General features: G+C 58.7%; 3 protein-coding genes across 16 annotated transcripts; 1 reads left to right on the top strand and 2 right to left on the bottom strand.

The window, feature by feature from the left end:
* Nucleotides 1–985: 985 nt before the first annotated feature.
* On the bottom strand, nt 986–3,233 carry C3H1orf35 (chromosome 3 C1orf35 homolog). Its single transcript, XM_060006745.1, has 8 exons — nt 3,059–3,233; nt 2,818–2,968; nt 2,638–2,683; nt 2,466–2,545; nt 2,183–2,255; nt 1,905–1,990; nt 1,270–1,395; nt 986–1,187 (listed from the first exon to the last, which is right to left on the bottom strand). The coding sequence occupies exons 1-8, from the start codon at nt 3,150–3,152 to the stop codon at nt 1,130–1,132; spliced, it is 714 nt and encodes a 237-aa protein (XP_059862728.1). The 5' UTR covers nt 3,153–3,233; the 3' UTR covers nt 986–1,129.
* Nucleotides 3,234–5,090: 1,857 nt separating this feature from the next.
* MRPL55 (mitochondrial ribosomal protein L55) lies at nt 5,091–9,187 on the bottom strand. Of its 7 annotated transcripts, none has more exons than XM_060008197.1 (4): nt 9,050–9,187; nt 8,132–8,209; nt 5,725–5,929; nt 5,091–5,321 (listed from the first exon to the last, which is right to left on the bottom strand). In XM_060008197.1, exons 2-4 carry the CDS (start codon nt 8,155–8,157, stop codon nt 5,172–5,174), a joined length of 381 nt encoding a protein of 126 aa, XP_059864180.1. In that variant the 5' UTR covers nt 8,158–8,209; nt 9,050–9,187; the 3' UTR covers nt 5,091–5,171. The 7 variants fall into 7 exon arrangements, with proteins under 7 accessions (XP_059864180.1, XP_059864184.1, XP_059864181.1 ...); XM_060008201.1 differs by having other exon boundaries at nt 8,132–8,212; nt 9,050–9,124; XM_060008198.1 differs by having other exon boundaries at nt 8,963–9,100.
* Nucleotides 9,079–18,388, top strand: GUK1 (guanylate kinase 1). Of its 8 annotated transcripts, none has more exons than XM_060008192.1 (9): nt 9,079–9,352; nt 9,816–9,968; nt 15,521–15,634; nt 15,884–15,925; nt 16,034–16,130; nt 17,366–17,477; nt 17,579–17,663; nt 17,818–17,933; nt 18,074–18,388. In XM_060008192.1, exons 2-9 carry the CDS (start codon nt 9,902–9,904, stop codon nt 18,107–18,109), a joined length of 669 nt encoding a protein of 222 aa, XP_059864175.1. In that variant the 5' UTR covers nt 9,079–9,352; nt 9,816–9,901; the 3' UTR covers nt 18,110–18,388. The 8 variants fall into 8 exon arrangements, with proteins under 8 accessions (XP_059864175.1, XP_059864174.1, XP_059864173.1 ...); XM_060008191.1 differs by having other exon boundaries at nt 9,085–9,352; nt 17,366–17,504; nt 17,585–17,663; XM_060008196.1 differs by having other exon boundaries at nt 9,197–9,352; nt 17,848–17,933.
* Nucleotides 18,389–19,273: the final 885 nt, after the last annotated feature.

The raw sequence follows: 19,273 nt of genomic DNA, 5'->3' as shown, positions 1-19,273 counted from the left end.
AACGGCAGGGTCACCATATGGAGTATGCCCAAAAGGCTAGGGCCAGGTGGTATGTGGAGGAAACCCCCCACCCTTCCTAACATCCACCCTCTGTGGTACCCCCCAAGCCAGCCAGCTTGTCCTCTGGAGGGGCGGGAACCCCTGGCCAAGCTCCACCGTCACTGCCACAGCGATTGACCCATGCCTGGCTGGGTGCTTTGTGCACCTGTGCCATAGACCCTGTCCCACTTTTGCAGGGGTTGTCCCTCTGACCTGGACCCCTTCTTGGCACCCTTGTTCCCCCCACTGGGTGCAGGCATTGGCAGGTGAAGTTCCAGGTGTCCTTTCCCCCAGAAGGCAGGCTGCCCCACCATAAATAATGATCTGCTCTAACAGGTTGAAAACCAGTGCTGAGTGCTCTGAAGACAGAATTGCCTTCAGCTCTCATTTCTTTGAAAATCAGAAGCAAAACAAGAACCTCCATAATGAATCCAGGCTGGGTTTTGTCTTTATTCCAATGTGGTTGTAAGATGTTTTCACTTTTTCTGTGGAGGGCCAGGTTGTATGTATGCCTCCCAGCCTTGGAGATGGGGGGCCGGGTGGAGGGAGCCAGTGCCATAGCACGCAAAGGGGATGGGGGTGAGACAGTGGTTAAGAGGTCCCTTGGTGGCCTGGAGAGACAAGGGTGGCTCCAGGTACAAGTCCAGCTCCCCATGATCTAAATGCCCAGGCTGCCCCTTCTAGCATGCTCACCTACCTGCAGCTGAGCACTCTTTGGCCCCTCTGCCTTCCCTGCTGGCCACACATGACCCGGAGCTCTTGGTACACCTGAAGTTGATGCAGGGGACCAGGCCAACATGGGACCCCAGGATGCTGACCACCAAAAGGACAGTGCCCCTCCCAATGGGCTTGCAGGTAGTCTTGCTGGAACTCAAGAGATTTACCACATTTTCACACATCACGTTCTACTGTGACACATGACAACAACCTTCCCTTTAGTATGAGACACTTTCCACTTAAAATAAGTTTATTTAAGTACAAAGAATGAGTCAACACAAAGAAGAATAGAAGTAGCCATACTTGGCCACAACTAAGCCTCTTTGGGGACCTGGGGTGACCCCCACAGGCCCGCCCTCCAGATCCCTGGGCCTCAGTCGCTGTCATGCCTGCGCTTCCTCTTGCAGCAAGTCGAGGAGTCTGAGTCATGCCTAAGGGAGACCAAGGGACACCTGGCGTGAGGGCCCCTGCCTGCCCAGCACTGTGTCTCCATCCCCAGGCAGCTGCACCTACTGGATGGGAGCAGGGGGCTGTGAGGAATCCGGCCCCTTCCCGTGCTCCTTTTCTTTCCTCCTCTTCTCTTTCTTGTGCCTCTTCTTCTTTTTCTTCTCCTTCCTGCTCTTCCTGTGGCTTTCAGGGCTGCAAAGGATGATATGGAGTGCCAGGAGCCTCTGGGGTTTTGGGGGTCTAGCCGGGGTGGGGCCACCACAGTAGCCACTGACCATGTGTAGCCATTTCAACCTCAAATCACTAAAGGAAACTCCTCAGTACCGTGTGTGGCCAGTGGCTACCATGGTGGGCATCACAGACACATTCCAACCACGGCAGAAAGGTCTGCAGGGCAGCACCTGACAATCTCATGGCTCCTTCCAGCCTTCCCATTGGGATGCCCCTGCACTCTTGGGGCCGGGTGGTGACCCCCTCCTGTGCTCCCCAGACCCTCGCACAAGTGGCCCATGTCTGAGCATCCTCCTCCAGGGCCCCTGACCCTGCAGGAGGTTGGTAGGCAGTCCTGAGGCTGCTCCAGGGCTCAGAATCTCCAGAGGCTCCTCAAAAGAAAAAAGGGGCTGGAGCTGGGGAGTTCACTGACTGGAGAAGCAGCCAACATGCCGAGAAAACAGTGAGTTCTGTGCCCTGGGAGGCCTTACCCCGGCTCCACCTTCTCCTCTGACCGAGGCTTCTTTTTGGCCGAGGCCGGGGAGGTCCCTGTCCGACTGCTCTCCACGCGGTGGTGCTGCCGAGAAAAGCCACAAGCCACTCAGGGGGTCTGCGGGGCGCCCTGGCATACCGACCGGCGAGAACCAGCCAGAAGCTGGGAGGGTATCCCCAAGGAGAGACGGCCTGCCCCCATGGCCCTCAACAGGAAGAGGCACTCAGACCGCCCCCCACCCCACCATGGGATCCCAGGATGTTTGGGGGTAGTTACCGTGAACACTGAAAGCCCCAGCTTAGCAGCCTCTTTGTCTTCCCGGGACAGCGCCACTCGACCTGCAGAGCCACTGCGGGGACGTGGGTGAGATCCCCCCATGGTGAGACACACCCCCACAGACACACCCACGGCGAGGACCGCCCATCCCCAGGCCTCCCTAGAGAAGTGGTGCGCCCAGACGACCCGTGCTAGCGTCCACCTGGGCGGCTGACAGTACGGAGCCCCGAGGAGCCACGCCCTCGCGATTTCTGGGGCCCCCAAGGACCCTCTGGCCCCGCACCTGGAGCTCCCCAGGCCCAGGAGCCGGTCCACTCCCTTCTCGGGGTCACCGCCTTCCCGCTTACAGACTTCAACAAAGTCCTGTTGGGGAGGGGAGTGCAAGTGCTCACCGCAGCGCAGGGTCAGACCCCTCCCAATCCCGCCCCCGCACTCCAGGAGGGCCCATCTCTCACCTCCTTGCTCAGGCCGGTGGGCTGCTTCCTTACGTTCTTGTAGCCTCTGCGGGGGCCGCGCGTGAGCTTCAGGGAGCTGCGGGCCTCGCCTCGGCCCCTGCCCCTGCCGCGCCCCCACCCGGAGGTAAACCAACACCCTCCCCACCCCCACCCCGGCCCAAGCTCTCAAGGCGCACTCACAGCGCTGCCATGAGCGCCTCCTGCTCCGCCTGCCTCACAGCCGCCAGCTCCTGCTCCCGGCTCAGACCCGCGCTGTGCTCCCGGCCCTTGGCGTACCAGGTGAGGTCACGGCCCTTCTGCCAGCGGCCCACCGGGGCCATGAGCGAGTTGCCTGCGGGGAACGGAGCGCCGAGTGCTCGGCACGGCCCGCGGGTCGGCGCATCCCCAGCCCGCGAGCCCCCGGTCCCTGCGCCCCACTCACCCAGGTAGTTCTCCCTCTGCTTATCAGTCTTCACATCCTCCCAGCTGAACTGGTCCTGCCCGCCGCGCACGCCGCCCCGGCTGGAGCCGAACATGGTAACAGGCAACCCTCTACCTCCGGACTTCCCGGTACCCAGGCCCCACAGGTCCCCGCTCCCACTCACGCGTCGCACGCGGTGACGTCACGCCTGCGCCAAACCCGTGCGCTTGCGCTCTGTTCCCCCCTCGCCTCCCGAAGGTGTCCCGCCCTGGCGCGCCTGTGCCTCAGTGCCGGCCCCCGAGCGCTTGCGCACTGCCACGGGCCCAGCGGTGGCGCTGGCAAAGGTGCGGAGGCTGGACCCGGGCACCCCAATGACAGGACAGTCGTTATTAGAAGTCACATAATGTGGGTGACGCCCCAGAGTCACTGTTCCCATTGTGTGCCGTGTTCCCTTGGCTGTGCCGGCAGAGGGGCAGGCACTGGAGAGACGTCTGCAAACCCGCACTGAGTTTCCCGGCTATAGCTGCTTGAGGTTTCGATCAGGTAGCAGGCTGCCCCATAGACAGGGAGCCGCCAAGGTCAGGTCGCGCCTGCACCGCTCGTCCTCCGCCCTCGGGGGTACCGGCTGTGTCCAGTTCCCAAGGAAGCACACCTCATCGCGTTCGTTCCCCAGACAGCGCAGAGAACGCCTCAGTCACCCACAAAGTGTTGGCAGATGCTTCTCATTCGGCACCGTTTCGGTCATTGCTGCTGTCAGGTGATGGCTCAGTATCCGAAGTAAATTGAGCTAGTTGTAGGGCAAGCGCGTTCCGTTTATCACCAGAGCGAACCAGACTAGATTCAGTGATAACGGTGCTAGTGAGTGGAGGGGTGCCACTCTATTAGCCAACCCCTGCTGAATTGAAACCGTCGGGTGAACAAATGTTCTCTGAGGAATTTACAGCAAGGTGTCAAGAGTGTTATTCTGTATGCCCTTTGTATTAGTCCTTTCACAAGACACCGCCCTCCTTCAGGTTACTCAGTGAATTCACCTGATGGGCTGGCAGGACATTAAATGAGAAGAGGCCTTTCACCTGGCCTTCCTCTGAACCTGCTTTCTCGGGGAATCCCTCACTTGCCTGACGGCTGCCGGGGGCATCCTTGAGCAAGCCAGGTTGGCAGGGCCTGAAGTGGACAGCTGCTGTGGGGGCCGGGGGGTGGTGCAGTGCAGTGGACGTCCCCGTGCAGCTGTACAGTGCTGGTGTGGTGAGTGGACCAGAAGGGGTTGGCCTTCTGATCTAGAGATAAGGTACAGGGTTCATCTCCCACAGGCTGCTGGTTCCTGCCTCCCAGGTCATGAACAGAACGCCGTCCCCACCATCTACTATATGACAGTGCTCTACAACTGGCCCTCAGGTTTATGAAAAGGAGCCTGACAACCAAGGACCTAACGAGAAGCAGCCTCAGGCCTGGGCCGGGTCAGCTGCCTTAAAAAGGCTGGGAATTGCTCCCTTGGGTCTTGCAGGAAGGCTGCCAGGGTAAAATCAACCCCTGGAGCAGAAAGGCAGCAGTCAACTGGAAGGCCTAGCAGATTATAGCTACAATGCACTGCAGACCTCAGTGGCGTTAACAAAGAGGGGCGGCCAGTCCCTTTGGCCCCTTTGATGGGGAGCACCTTCCCACTGCGTGCTGGGTAGGGCTGAGGGAGCCCTGGTGAGGGGTAGGGCAGGCCAGCTGTAGGCTAGGTGCAGATGTCCTTGGATCCCAGACACCCTGCTCCTCCCACCTATTCTTGGTGGCCACTGTGCTCCCCCAGGAGAGTCCCTGGTGCCCTGAGGCTGAAGGCAGCGCTAGAACCAAGGGGGCTCCAGGACCCAGAGGGGCAGGTACAGCAGTGGCCAGGCTTCCCTGCAGTAGGAAGAGCACCCATGACCTCGGTACTGTTGAAGGATCACATGCCCTTTGGACCTCATCCTAAAACCACAACTGACCTGATTCTAAGCTCTCCATTCAGCTCAGTTGTAGAGACCCTCAGGCTAGGGCACATGAAAAGGAAAGACAAGATGGACACAGCTTCGTGAACACATGATTTAAAGACACATGCCCCTCCCTGCTCCACAGCATCCCCCTCGATCAGAGCAGCTTCCAGGCACCATCACTTTTTGGTCCAAAACTGCTTGTACTGCTCCACATCGAAGTCGTCACCGAGCTCTGGCTCCTCCTCCTTCTCTTTGACCTGGGCCTCTCGTTTCCGGAACCGTGCACGCCTCTCCTCTGGGGACAGAGAGTCCAGGTCCACGGGCATCTGCGGGGAGGAAGGGATGTGTACATGGCTCAGGTGGAGTGTACTAGGATGTTCTCCAGGGTCTCCACTTCACCTTGTTATCATCTACCACACAGTTTAGGTCTTATGTGTTCTGTTGGGTTTTCTCTCCCTTTGAAGCTTTTATTTTTTAAAAAACTTTTTCTGCTTGTTTTCTCAAGACGTGATAGTTTTTTGAATACACACCTCACTATTGCTTTCTCATCTTGATGTGTGGAGTGAGCTCCAGGTCACCCTCCTCCCTCTCCTCAAACAATTCTGACCCATGACTCGCCTTCCCTCCCCAGTCCAGTGATGGTGGGTTCTGACCCCATGAACCCCTAGAGGAGCCGTTTCTACAGGCTAAGACCTGCACCCCAGGGGAATGTTGGGGAAGGAAGCTTACTGTGAGTATCTGTCGAGGCTCCCGGTAGCGGATGTGGATGGTGGAACCATCCTGCTTGACCAGGAGCACAGGATAGAGGCGTGCGTAGGTCTGCCGGTGCACTCGAGTGAGTGAGGCTCTGTTGCAATCAGCCCGCTGGGAGGACATATACAGTTGGCGGCGGCTCTCAAGGGCAGCCCCTGTCACCACACGCTGCCAGAGCAGGCTGCGGACACACACGTGCTGGTCAGCGGTTGGTGCCAGGACCAGAGTGGCCACGCAGCCCAGCTCCTATGGGGGCACACAGCAACCCGCACCAGGGCAGGATGTGGTCAGAGTAGCTCCACCCCACATCCAGAAAGAGGCTGCAGGGGTGAGCCCACAAAGCTCTCAGATGGGTGAGGACAGAGTCCACAGCCAGGACCCTGGTGGGTGTCTCTGGTGAGGCCTGGCCCCATAGCTAGGGTGCTAGACTACAACACTGAGTGGGAAGCTGACTTCCAGGGGACTGCAAACCTGGTGCTTGGACTGACCATTTGAATCCATCCCACGCCCCCTTCCCCATTCACACATTGAAGCCCTAACCCCCCGTGAGATGGTGTCAGGAGGTGGGACCTTTGGGTGGTGATTTGGATTAGATGAGGTCGTGAGGGTAGGGTCCCCCCAGTAGGATTGGTGCCCTTATAAGAGGAAGAGACCAGAGAGCTAACTCTCTCCTCCATATGAGGACACTGCAAGAAGGCAGCCATCTCTGAACCAGGAAGAGAGACTTCACCAGAACCCTGCTGGCACCCTAATCTCAGACTTCCAGCTTTCTTAAGCTGCCTGGTCTGTGGCGTTCTGCTAGGTCAGCCCAAGCAGACCGAGACAACTGGTCCACTTGGCTTCTGAGTGTGGTGGGCGCTCAGCCCTCCCGCACACAGCAGAGCACATGCTCCAAGGTGACAGGAAAGGGCTAGGTACTCTTCATGCCCCACTCTACCCAGCCACGTGACCCCACATTTGTCTCACCCACTCGGGACCTCGATTTCCCTGTCCCAGCCTTTCCCTGTGACCCCCCGCCCCAAAGTCCCTTCCAGGCTGGCTTTCATGCAAACTTGAATTCAGAGCCCCAGGCTGTGCCTCAGTCCATCCGTTTCCTCCCTCACAGGTTTGAGGAAGAATGCATTCAAACAAGTACCAGAATTTCCTGGAATTGTCGGGTACTCTGGAAGTGACCTTCTTCTCCTGGCATTCTTTTGAACACTCACGGTGGACAGGCATCCTGCGCACTCACCATGTGCCTCTTCCCAAACCCCTCACTGCATGGGCAGTCACATCATTGCAGACCTTCCCAACAGCCTCCCACCTGGTCCCCATTTCAATTCCAGTTAAGTTCTCCTGCTTTGTGGGTAGTGATTCTAAAAACCTGATATTCACATCACTTCAGTAGCTCCCACCAGACTTTCAGGACTTCTCTCTCCACAAAGCAGCCAGCATGAGCACATGGGCCACGCACAGCCACAGTATGGCAGCCTCTGCTTTGGTTGTGGTTCCCACCACCCCCTGCACTCCCCAGCTGACACCTCAGGCTGAGGGCCCATCTCCTCCACTAGCCTGATGGCCTGGGGCAAGAATTGCATCTTATTTGCTATCAAGTCCCAGACCCTCCCTAGCTAAGTGCTTGTAAATTTTGGCAAAATGAATCCAGTCCCTGCCTCCAAAAGTGCAAGACTGGAGAAAGGAGGTGGTGGGCAAACTCCAGCACCAGAGGAACCTGCAGTCAGTTGGGCAGGGCCTGTACCTAAGCAGCACCAGGGAGCCCAAGGGCACAGCTGCTCCAGAGAACCTGGGGTTGGTGACTCAGGAGGCTTCTGGAAGGGGCTGGAGTCAACCCTTGAGGGGAAAGAGTGGATGTTTTCCCACCAAATAGCAGCTGCAGTTCCAACATGAACCTTCTCCAGCAATGAGGGCCCTCCTGGGAACGCTGCAGCCCGAGTCCCTTCTCCATCTTCATACTAACCCACAGCTTCAGGTGCCACATCCCTCTCCCTAGATTCCACAGAAACAATTCAAAACCTACATTCATTTTCTCCTCCATCAATACTTCTCACCTGGGGGAGACCAGGGAGTGAGAGGAACATGCAGACGGGGAGGCAGTTCTGGTGGTAAGAGAAGGAAGGCCATGATCTTCTCCATGGCTGGCCCGCAGGCTCTGAATAGGACAGTGACCACCATCACATCTGTTTGGTGCCAGGTACTCACAAGTCACTTCCATTCCTCCTTCAACACTTAAGGTGTCCACACATATGTACTTGTATGTATTCTCTAGATAAACACACTGGCTCTGGAGGTTTTCCTGAGGCAGCAGACCCTAAGGCTCTTGAGTTGGCATTCTTTGGGTGGCCCCATTACAGCAGTCCCAAGAGGCCTGGAAGTCCGTGCTTACCCAAACAGTCTGCCCTTGGCCACCATTCCTCCTGCAGCACGTGAAAGCCCAGGGTCAGTCACTGGCCCAGTGTGTGACCTGCTAGGCAAAGAAATGAGAGACCTTTTTAAAAGGCAGGCTTTTCCACCTAACTGATTCTCACCAAATCCCAGCCAGGAACAAATTGGTCTCCGAGAAATTACCAGGTCAGTGCCAGTCTTGCCCAGTAACCTATCAGGCTTCCAGCCCTGACCTGGCATTAGAATCACCTGTGGAACGTTTTTGACCCGGAGATGCCCCAGTCCTACTCCCCAAAACTCTGACTTAGTACGTCTGCAGCAGGGCCCGGGACCTTTGTGGTGGGTTGCTGAGTCACGGGAGCCACTCTGAGGATGGAATGCAACGTAAACGGCGAAGACTAGCTCATACCTTGTTTTCCAAGGTCATTGCATTCTCACAAAATCCAGCGAGGTAAAGATTACAAAAGGGCAACCGCGGCTTACTAAACCTTGAGTCCCAGGGAAACTGAGGTTTCCGCGGTGACAAACCTGTTGTTTCAAATGTCGAAGACCTGATGTATCAGACATTCAGACCCCAGGAAAAGAGCCCTCCCGGCCGCGATGAGAAGGTTTGCCTCGCTATCCCCAGTCAGGGCAGGGCACCTGCAGGCTTCCTTCCGCCTTAGGACGTGACTCAGCAGGACAACGAAATGCTATAAACCTCCCAAGCGATACCCGCCCATTCTCTCGCCCTCGAGGGCGGCTTGCGGCGGGGCCCGGACCCTCCCTTGGGGGAAGCCCTCCAAAACCCGCGCGACGCGGCGCCTTTCCGGCACCAACTTGCCACCCTCACCGCCTCCGGAGCGGCCTCGAGGACCAGCGGCCAGGCCGCCACTGGCCAATCGGGCGCCGGACTAGCCAGAGCCCAATCCACAATCACCGTAAACGCGGCTTTCAGTTCTCCTGCAGCACCGCCATAACGTCATCCGGCGGGCGCAGCGTCGTGCTGCGCTGACGTACAGCCTTGAAAGGCGGGGCGAGGCCGGCGCAGCTCTGACCAGCTTGCCCGCTGGCTGAGGCGGGTCCGGCGCAGCGCTGAAGTGCTTCTCTGAGGGGCGGAGAGAGGCCGGCGCGGCGCTACTCTGTGACGTACGTCCCCGCGGGCGGTGGCGGCGGCCCTTCATGCTGCGGCGCCCGCTGGCCGGGCTGGCGGCGGCCGCCCTGGGCCGGGTCCCCTCGGACGGTGAGTGGCGGCCCCTCGCGTGGGGGCGGAGGTCCGGGCGTGCGCAGGCCCACGGGAGGGCCTTCCTGGGGAGTCCGGTCCCGGGCTCGCGTGTCGCTGTCTGAATCCGCGGAGGAGAGACGGGGACCGCCGCTGCTTGCGTGCGAGGGGCCGCCAGAGCCCGTGCTGAGCGCCGGTGTCGTGGACCTGCCTGAGGGACTCGTGGGGCTGTGCTCGTGAATTCTGTCATCCCGCCAGGCACCGAAATTGCCCTCGGCGGTCCTCAGTGGTTTCCAGAGTTCCGTCTCGGAGCGAGCAAAGCAGGGTAGACAAGGAGAGGGTAGTGTGTCTTCTCATGGAGTTTGCAAATTCAGGGAGGCTTTCCTTCGCTTTGAAGTTGTATCCCGTGTGTCTGTGTTTTAGAATTGCTTTTGGTAGTTACTATTTTACTTAGAGAAATTAAAAGGTGGTTCCCCTGTGTCAGTCCTCAAAATGTAGGAGGAAATTCTCCTGGCACGGGAAGCTCCAAACAGCTTGTAAAACCCCTGCAGCTTGAGGACTTCATGCTGGATGCCATTGTGGACCCTGCAGGATGCGTGGGGGCAGAGAGGGGAGCAGCCTGACACCCCTCTCCAAGGTGGGCCACACAGCAGAGCCGAAAACCCTGCGAGATCAGGGTTTTGAAAGACCTTAGGTTGCCCCTGGTATGGCAGAGTCGCAGAAGTCCCGATTAGCTCACCCGGCCTGTAGATGTATGTAGTCTACCCCGAGCTCAAGAGGAGCAGCACAGATAACAGTTGTGAAACCCTCCCGGTGGTCCAGCTTTGGTGCTATGTTTGGTTCCCAAATATTGCCAACGCAGGGGCGTCCTAGGTGGGCAGAGCTGACTGCTCCAAGGACTCCCAGCCAGGAGGGCCCCTGGGACTGCTACAGGTTCCTGGCCAGCGCCACAGCCCAGCGCTGCTGGACATTGCAGATATGGGTACTCCACGCAGGAGCAGGTGGTTGGTGGCAGGCCTTCCTGACTCGTGGGCGTGGTAGCTGGGGTTCAGCTTCCCTCAGGACAAGACACCCCAAGTCTAGGTTGCTGGAGCTGCCCATCTGCTGATTTTAGACATTGTTTTGGGAGCAGTGAGAGGGAGTGAGTCTCCACCCAGATGTTGGTTTGAGGAGGAGCAGTGAGGGGTGCCACCTCACATGTTATCAATGTCTTTTGATAAGGGTGGAGGAGGTGGAAGCTCAGGTGATGACTGGCCAGTGTGGGATGAGGCCCACGGGGACAGGAGGAGGGAGGCCAAGGTGTGCTTCTCATGGTCAGCCTTGCACGAGTCCCCTGTGAGTGCCCCTTGGCAGCATGCCTGGCCAAATGTGGACTTTTCTGTCATTCTTTCACTTCCCAGACCATGACTTGTGAGGGACCCAGGAAAACCTTCACCTTCACCACCAGGACGGATGTGGGGTGGGTGTGGCTTCCTGTCTTATCATTGACAAGCTGAATTTCCTGCCACGTGAGCCCCCACTCTGCCCTTTCCTTGTAAGAATTCCACACACTTGCCTGCACACACCAGGCCAGCTTGTGATCTGGGTTGGTGCCACACCAGTGATAGGTGTAGTTTGCTTGGGCTTTCCTTTAGACTCTGAGAACACGTTGATCCAGCCCTTGACCTTTGTCTGGAACTGGTAAGATCAGCAGTTTATTTGAGGAGCACATTCTGCAAGTTCTGAAGTTGTACATTTTTCTTCAGCCACACCCAAACTTTTTTTTTTTAAACACTTGAACTGTTGATCTCCATCGTTTGCGTCACATTTAGCATAGCCCAAGAAACACGTTCAGAGGATTTGAGGAAGAGCAAGAAGGAAGGTATTATGATGTGGTTGGGGGTGGAAGGAAGTGACCCCAGTCCTCAAGGAGAAAAGGGGAAGCACAGAGGGTGAGCTGTTGGGGCACTGGTATGGAGGCAGGTGCTCTTCAATCGGACTCTGACCCCTGGCTGCACCTGTGTACCAGGCCTCTGTTCCCCCTGGGTCCGTCTCTGATCCTGTGCGTGCTGGGCCTTGATTTCCCCTGGTCCCTGGCTGAGCCCGCATGTTCCAGGCCTTGGTTTTCCCTGGTCCCTGGCTGACCCTGGTTGTGCTTGACCTTTGTTCCCCTCTCTGTGAGAGTGAACGCTGCCCCAACCAGAAGGGCTTGGGCTTTTTCTTGCTCCATGATTTGTATGTCCTGGACCCCTTTCCCTTTCATGCTCCCTCTGCCTTCCCTTAGGGCTAGAACTGAGGATCTCACATGGGATTGAGTCCCGGTTCTTCTCCTTGATGGAAAGAGATCCAGATGCAGCTGTGTAGTGCCATGACAGGCCTGAGTCCTCCATAGTGTGGCTTCTTGCCAACACTTTTGAAGGACAGGCTTCCTCTCAGGGAAGGCATGGGCTCACCCCACTGCCGGGAGAGGAGGTGAGAAGAAAATCGCTGGCTGCGTTGTGGCTCTCCCACTTCAAGTCAGGTTCTTGAAGGTTAAGTGGTTTCTTAAGGTCATTGGGCCAGGACATGTCCCACACACGGAGCACCTGAGGCCAAGGCCAGCGTAGTCCTCCTGTCCCACACAGCCTTTTTGGGGGATAGGGCATGACCAGCTATCCTAACCCAGATCAACGCATGTCTTGTGGCTTGTGTTTCGCAAGAGGGCTGATGGAGTTTGACTTTCTCTTCTGTGTATCCTCAGAGGGTTGCACCTTGTCTTAGTGTCTCATGGAGGAGTGGGGAGGGAAGTGGGGTGGTGGCCATGCCCAGCCCTTGGGACAGGGCGGGAAGGCAGGTGGAAGCAAGAAGGAGAGCAGGAAATGCTTCTCGAGGCAAGCCTTCCAGGGCTGCCTGAGGAGCTCCTCGTGAGGGGTTCCAGCAGAGAGCATTCCAGAATGCACAGGCTTGCACCAGCGACTCCTACAGAAATTGCATCCCTGATCCTTATTGCTGTCCGTGTGAAATTTCCAGTTTCTTTCCAGGAAGCTGGGGTTCAGAATGGTGGAATAGTCAAGGAGTAGAGGATACAGAGCATTCCTAACTGCCAATCAGTTCTACCAGCTGCTGGGGCCAAAATCAGGCTCAGGGGTATCTGGCACATTTGATCACTGGGACTGAGAGGCCCTGAGGTCTGTCCCACACTGAGTGTGCTCCTGTCAAAGGTGGCTTTAGTGAGCACTCTATCACCATGATCACTGGGTGGAGCCCAGCACCCAGCGACTCCCCAAGTGCCTTCTGCAGGGCTAGTCCACTCCGATGTGGTCACTGTGGCTCGGGCCCTTGTGCTAAGAGGAGGTGACCTCAGGGAGGAGCCCCACGAGAGGAAGGACTCTGGATCCCACCCACCTCAAGGCAGTGGTGCTAGGTGGGTGCCCCCTCCCCTTGTCATCAGTAGCGTAACCTTTGAAGGAGGGCACGATGGATGGCCAGCACTGGGAAGGCCTGGGGCCTGGACTTGAGGGGCAGGTTGGGGCTCAGGAGGATACCCTGTGAGGAGTGGGCTGGCAGGGTAGGGTGATGATTTGGACCCAGGCAGGGAGTGAACTTTGCAGCCATCAGCCAATCCCCATGCGTGCGTACATACCTGCTGCTTACTGCCAGTGGTTGTTGGGCTGGGGATGGGAGGTCTCAGTGGGATGCAGGTGCCGTGCCCATGCCCCCAGGGTTCACAACATGGGGTAGAAAGCCAGATAGAAACCAGGTAAGATGATGAGTAAGACTTGTGCACAGCATGCTCCATGAGGGTTTCAGGCGCTGGGACTTCCACGTGTAGCGTTTGGTCCTGATTGAAGACATGTCTTCCCTATGCAGGTTTGCAGTGTCCAGATGTTAGAGCTTATGACCACAACATCTGGCCATGATTGCAGGCATGGGGGACAGGGCAGGAACTGCCAGGGAAACATGTTAGGGGCCTGTGTGCTGGCCTGGAGGCACAGGGCAGGTCAAGACCATGTAGCCTCTGGGTGTTGCTGGCAGGTTTACAGTTGAGGGCTGTGGGACGTGAGGGCGGGGCACCTGTTCAAGTTGGCAAAGGAGCATAGTGTTCCTGAGGGGCTTCTTCATAGATAAGCAGGATGGGTCCTCCCCTCCCTGGAGGTGGATACCCCAAGTTGGATCCAGAGCGCACCAGCTGCATCCACTGAGTTGAGGGTTTGTTGCTCTGAGCAGGGCCCAGGTAGGCTTTCTGGTCCATCTCTTGTGAGCATTGCCATGTGTCCACTTGATGTTGCCCCCGCCCTGGAGAAACTCACATTCCTGTGGCGCCTACATGCTGCCGGGTCCTGGGAAGACCTACACTGCTGAACAACCACAGCCCTCCTGCTTGCAAGGTGGGGAGGCAGTGTGTGTGCGGCGGTGACTCGGCCCAGTCCAGAGGCCAGGCAGTGTGGTGGCAGACCCCAGCCTCCATTGCCTTTCTCTTGCCAGGGCTCCTCTAGGAGCAGCAACCTTACTCAGGGACTGACTGGCCCCCAATATCTCCTCTGTCCTCCTATGCCCCTCCACCCCGACGTAGCTCTCTCCACAACCGTGGTCACTCACTGTCAAGTCAGGACAGACTCAGGGGGGTGGGCTGGGTTGCCCACAGGACATTCATTCTGCAAAGGAAGGAACTTTGTGAAGGCCAACAGTGAGCCGGAGATGAGACCTTTCCCATGCACCAGTCCTTAGGGTAGGGCGGGGGCTGCGGTCTATTGGGCCGCAACAGCAGTGGGCTTACAGTCGGACACACACACATGTGGGCATTTGTATGGTGGCACTGTGTCTGGGTGGGAAAGTCAAGACACCAGAAAGGAATTGGGAGTCCAGTGGGACCGTTGCTAGATAAAAACGGTGTACTGTTGTAATAGGAAACTTGGAAGAGACAAGGGAACTAAGAACGGGTCACTTAGAAGTGACAGGTAATTGATGAGCTCCTCTGGGTCCATTTCTTCTATCTCTCTTCAGCAGGGGAACGTATCTGTTTCCTGACTCCTTCTCCGGGGTGTTTGCATATGGCATGATGGTCCCAGAATAGCTAGCTATGCTTTAGCCAGATTACCCAGGTTGGCCTCATTGCGGATTAGGGAAGCAGTGACCACCTGGGGCCCGGCTGGAGAGCTGCCCTGGGCTAGATGACTGGGTGTCCCCAAGCAGAGTGGCCTGTCCCTCCTGGGCCTCATCGCTGGTCTGCTGGCCACTGACTGCTCCTCCACACCTTACCAGGCACCCCACAGACAGAGCCCTGCTGGTGTAGGCCAGCTCACCACACGCCCTCCCAGGGTCTCCCTCCGGAGCAACACATAGCCTCCCAGCCCCCTAGCTCAGTGCCTGCCTAGATTCCTGTCTTCTGAGGCTCCAGATGCACCTGACCTTCCTCAGCCCATCTTGTTCATGTGGCTGGGTGGGCAAGTGCGCATCTCTAGGGTGAGGAGCAGCCTTTGCCCTCTGCTGAGCAGGTGGTGCTGGCTGCCCTGGGAGGGATTTAGTGCTTAGAGGGTGGGGAGCAGGCAAGGATTACCACTCTCCTCTCAGCTCATCCCGAGCAGCCCCAAGGTGAGCACAGAGGCTGCACCCCACGCAGAAGGTAGGTCCTGTATGAGGGGTGCTGGGGTGATCCGATGGGCACAGAGCAGGCTAAGCTGATGCTTCCAGAGCTCCCCCACTATTCCTGCCCTCGGCGTGTTCACCTGTGGCAGGTGTCTGAGCCCTGTGCTATGAGCTGGGAGGGTGGCACCCATTGCTCTCCTGCTGGCTTCATGAGACCCAAGTATCAGAGAAGGGGAGTCAGGAAGCTGTGGTCGTTTGTGGTCAGCCCCTTGCTTTTCAGTGGAAGTTCCCAGAACAGAGCTTGGGTTCCGCTGACCTTGACCAAGGGCACCTCTGGGGTGTGGTGCCAGGAGACACAGGAATTGGGACCCGGACATGCCCCTCCCAGGAGCTCCTTGACGGTGGGATAGGAGTGGACAGCTGGGGAGGCCACACGTTTGTGGTCAGTGCATGTATTACCAGGTAGCACGCCCAAAGGGAGGCATAGCCAGGGTTTGAGCATGGCTCTGAGTGACTGCCCACAGCTCTGCCCAATTTCTGGGGTGAATTCACTTGGGGCAGAGGTGGGGGCACTGCAGCCACCTCGCCCACTTCCATAGGGAGCAAGGCCCTGCTGATATTTGTCTCCCCTGTCCCCCGCTACAGGGATGTCAGGACCAAGGCCCGTTGTCCTGAGTGGACCCTCAGGGGCTGGGAAGAGCACCCTACTGAAGAGACTCCTGCAGGAACACAGCAGCATCTTCGGCTTCAGCGTGTCCCGTGAGGCCCCAGGGGAGGTGGGGGAGGGTCTCAAGGAAGCTGGGGGCGGGGACCCCTGCTGACATGCTCTGAAGCCCCCCACACTCCCACACGGTGGGGCGGAAGCCCCCACACTGCTGACCCTAACCTGGAGCCTCCTCTCCCACACCCCGAGATGGGCTGAGCCAGGCCCTGTGGGCAAGGCCCTGGGGATGGGATGCCTGGGGCTCCAGGTGTTGTCCCAAGTCAGTCACTGGTACTTGTTCCTAGACACCACAAGGGACCCGAGGCCAGGAGAGGAGAACGGCAAAGGTGAGCTTGGCCAGCCTCAGTGCTCCAGCACAGGAGTGGAGCAGCCCTCCCTTTGTCAGAGTGATGCATGAGGCCTCAGTCTCCCCATCAGCTCCTCCTCCTTTGCAGATTACTACTTTGTGACCAGGGAGGTGATGCAGCGGGACATTGCCGCAGGAGACTTCATCGAGCATGCCGAGTTCTCAGGGAACTTGTATGGGACCAGGTGGGCCATGCTTGGGGCCCTCCCTTCCTCCAGTTCTCTCAGGAACCTAGAGTGGGCAGCCCAGGCAGGGATATCTCTCTGTGGGCACTGAGCAGCGGGTCTCCCCTTGGCTGGGCCCCAGGTGGGGGGTTTCTTTCTGTGGGCTGTCTGGGCAGTTGGGGCAAGGGACCCAGCCCCCCAGGGGTCAGGATGCAGCCACAGTCAGGGCTCTCTGGGCCACGCCCTCCTGGCCCAGCCCCACTTGTGTCTACCTGGCCAGGCTGCTGTGAGAACAGTGGGCCACACGAGGGCCTGGTATGCAATGAGGACTTGGAGGACCTGGGTCTCATAGGTCGGCAGGTTGCACTCCCCCCCGCACCACCTCCAACCCCTGGGGTAGCCTGAGAGGGTCCCTGGCACAACAGCAGCTGCCCCTCCCAACAACCCACCAGAGCAGGGTCTTTGCTGGCTCCTCGCACCTGGCTTGCAAGGCCTGGAAGCAGTGCCTTGACACAGGCAGGCGTGCCTCTGTGCATAGCCTGTCCCTGAGCCACCTAGCTGGGTGAGGCAGGGACCCCACAGGACCCAGCATACTCTGCCCCAGGTGCAGATGGGAAGAGTGGTGGGCTGCCGAGTGGGGTCATTTGGCCACTGTGGGGACACTCAGTGCCTGCTGAGGGGCAGTGCCCCCAGTGGATGAGGAGCACATGGCACGTGGTGACCCTAGGGTGAGGGGCCAAGGCCTACAAAGGGTGGCCAGGGGATGAGGAAGCCCAAGGGCGTGCCGTGTAGTTCTGTGGGGGCCATAGCCAGGGCATCCCTCTCCAAGCAGGGCCCCAGCATGCAGGATATGGGAGGGTGGTCGCCATCGCTAGCCTGAGGGCACGATCCAGGGGGGTGATGCCAGAAACTTCTGGAGGCATGCTTGGCGGGTGGGACTGATTGGGGTGATGGAGTGGTGTGGGGCCTGGGAGCAGGTGCCAGGAGGAGAGGCCCTGGGCCAGGGTCTGAAGGTGCCTCTCCCTACTGCCACACCAGACCAGCAGAGGGCCCCCTTGTGCAAGGGTTGCTCAGGGAGTACTTCCAGAAAGAGGGAGCAGATGCCACAGTTAGGGTGGGCCCCTGTGGGCACCCCCAGAGAGGCCCAGAGCAAGGGGTGGGCAGTAGATGGTCCCACTGAGGCTCTTCGAGGCCATGGGGTCTGCTAGGGCCTCAGGAGCCCACAGCTGAGTAGCCCCCCTCCTATCATCCCCCAGCAAAGCAGCTGTGCGGGCCGTGCAGGCCATGAACCGCATCTGCGTGCTGGATGTGGACCTGCAGGGCGTGCGCAACATCAAGAAGACCGACCTGCGGCCCGTCTACATCTTTGTGCAGCCACCCTCACTGGATGTCCTGGTGGGGGCTGAGGGAGGAGGGCGGGGGGGCAACCCTGGAGGCTCTGACCTTCTGACTTTCATACTTCGTCTCAGGAGCAGCGGCTGCGGCAGCGGAACACAGAGACGGAGGAGAGCCTGGCTAAGCGTCTGGCTGCTGCCCGGGCTGACATGGAGAGCAGTGAGTGTGGGCACCTATCCCTCCGTGTCCCTGGACCCTCTCCAACCCCCACAGTAGAACAGTCCCACCCAGCAAGGGGCAGAGGAGGGCTGGAGCCATCACCCAGCACTGTGGTCCACGTGAAGGGTCCCCGGACCCCCTCCTCTGTCACCAGAGCCTCCACTGACCCTGCCCCCACCCTCAGGCGAGGAGCCCGGCCTGTTTGACCTGATCATCGTCAACGACAGTCTGGACAAGGCCTACTGGGCCCTGAAGGAGGCGCTCTCCGAGGTGGGCTGGGAGTGGAGGTGGGGCCTCAGACCTCTGTCTGGCAAACGGGGAAAATAGGCTGGGACAGGTGATATGGCGGCCCCAGGCCCTGGGCGAGACCCTCTTCCTTTTCCCAGCCTCTCTTCCTTTCTCCCCGGCAGGAAATAAAGAAGGCTCAAGCAACTGGTCACTCCTGAGCAGGTCTACCGGCTATAACTCCTCAGGTGGGGCCTAGGGCCTGGCACCCACCCGCAGCGGGCCAGGATCTCCGGCGGTGGCTCTGCTCACCTCAGCTAGCACCCAGGGTTTGGGGTGCTGCGTATCTTCCCTCACTCCCCCACCGTGACTGGAGGACTTTTCTCTCACCCCCTCTCCCCATGTCCCTTTCTAGGCTTCCTCCCCACCCTGCCCTATCAACCCCCCTCCCATGGAAGCTGGGCCAACATCCAAATAAAAAACTGCTGGGTTAGAGTGTCCTTGAGCCCTTGGATCATGGCCCTGGGTGGGTGGGGCCACGGTATACCACTCCAGACCCACCCCCCACCCCACCCTGCTCTTGGCAACCACACCCTAACTGGCCAGCCCCTGGAGGTCCTTGGGCAGCAGCATCCATTTGACATCTGCTGCTCTGGGCTGCCGGCCCCCAGAGAGGGCTGCCCCTGAGCCGCTGCACGCTACTTGCCCAGGGCTCCCACCAGGTGGGTGCAGGGCCTCATCCCCCACTGTCTCTTTGAGTTGCCATTGAGGCCGGGGTCAGAAGGTCCTGGGGGCTCATCCTGCATGAACCACTCCTCCTGGTCCCTGAGCTGGGCTGATGGTGGCAGAGGGACAGACATTGCATACCTGAGGAGGGACTGAGACTACAGAGGATGGACCTCTGCATCTGGGGGCCTTGTGCATGGCCCACTGGGGGTCTGGCCGGCCGTAATGTTCCTGGAGAGGCCAGCCCAGGGAAGACACCTGGGGGCCTCTGTTAGGGTTCCAGGCTCTGCGGAGTCTCAGAAGATACCTCCAAAAGCTGCCCATCTCAAGTTGGGGCAGCTGAGTTGTACTAGGCACAGGAGGCACTCGCCTGAGCCCTGGTCCATGCCCAGGCCATGCTCCTATGGTGGAACCCAGACAGATGGTGGATGCAGACCTGGAGGAGGCAGGGAACCCAGACAAATAGAAAGGCTGGGCTCCATCCAAAAGTCCAGATGAACAGCGGAGGGCAGGCGGGAGCTGGGCCTGGACACTGGACGGTGGGCAGAGGGGCACTGGGCAGCCCCTAGGCCTGGGGGCAAGTGAAATGGGGCTGGGCTGCCTCCTGACCTACTCTACAGCCTGGGAGAGACTGGTTCCCTCTCTGGGACCCATCCAGC

This window comes from Delphinus delphis, chromosome 3 (genome assembly GCF_949987515.2).
Source record: "Delphinus delphis chromosome 3, mDelDel1.2, whole genome shotgun sequence".
Lineage (NCBI taxonomy): Eukaryota > Metazoa > Chordata > Mammalia > Artiodactyla > Delphinidae > Delphinus > Delphinus delphis.
This window is presented reverse-complemented; position numbering and strand designations above follow the sequence as displayed.

Excerpts from the sequence above, each read along its gene's own strand:
- C3H1orf35 (XM_060006745.1), bottom strand. The coding sequence starts at position 3,152 with ATGTTCGGCTCCAGCCGGGGCGGCGTGCGCGGCGGGCAGGACCAGTTC. Across the intron at positions 2,684-2,817 it reads GAGGCGCTCATGGCAGCGCT|AGGCTACAAGAACGTAAGGA; the intron begins GTGAGTGCGCCT and ends CGGCCCCCGCAG. Across the intron at positions 2,546-2,637 it reads CCACCGGCCTGAGCAAGGAG|GACTTTGTTGAAGTCTGTAA; the intron begins GTGAGAGATGGG and ends CCTCCCCAACAG.
- MRPL55 (XM_060008197.1), bottom strand. The coding sequence starts at position 8,157 with ATGGTGGCCAAGGGCAGACTGTTTGG. Across the intron at positions 5,930-8,131 it reads GCCAAGGGCAGACTGTTTGG|CCTGCTCTGGCAGCGTGTGG; the intron begins GTAAGCACGGAC and ends GTGTGTCCGCAG. Across the intron at positions 5,322-5,724 it reads AGCCTCGACAGATACTCACA|ATGCCCGTGGACCTGGACTC; the intron begins GTAAGCTTCCTT and ends TCCTCCCCGCAG.
- GUK1 (XM_060008189.1), top strand. The coding sequence starts at position 9,902 with ATGCCATTGTGGACCCTGCAGGATGCGTGGGGGCAGAGAGGGGAGCAG. Across the intron at positions 9,969-15,520 it reads GCCTGACACCCCTCTCCAAG|GGATGTCAGGACCAAGGCCC; the intron begins GTGGGCCACACA and ends CCCCCGCTACAG. Across the intron at positions 17,664-17,817 it reads CCGGGCTGACATGGAGAGCA|AGCCTCCACTGACCCTGCCC; the intron begins GTGAGTGTGGGC and ends CTCTGTCACCAG.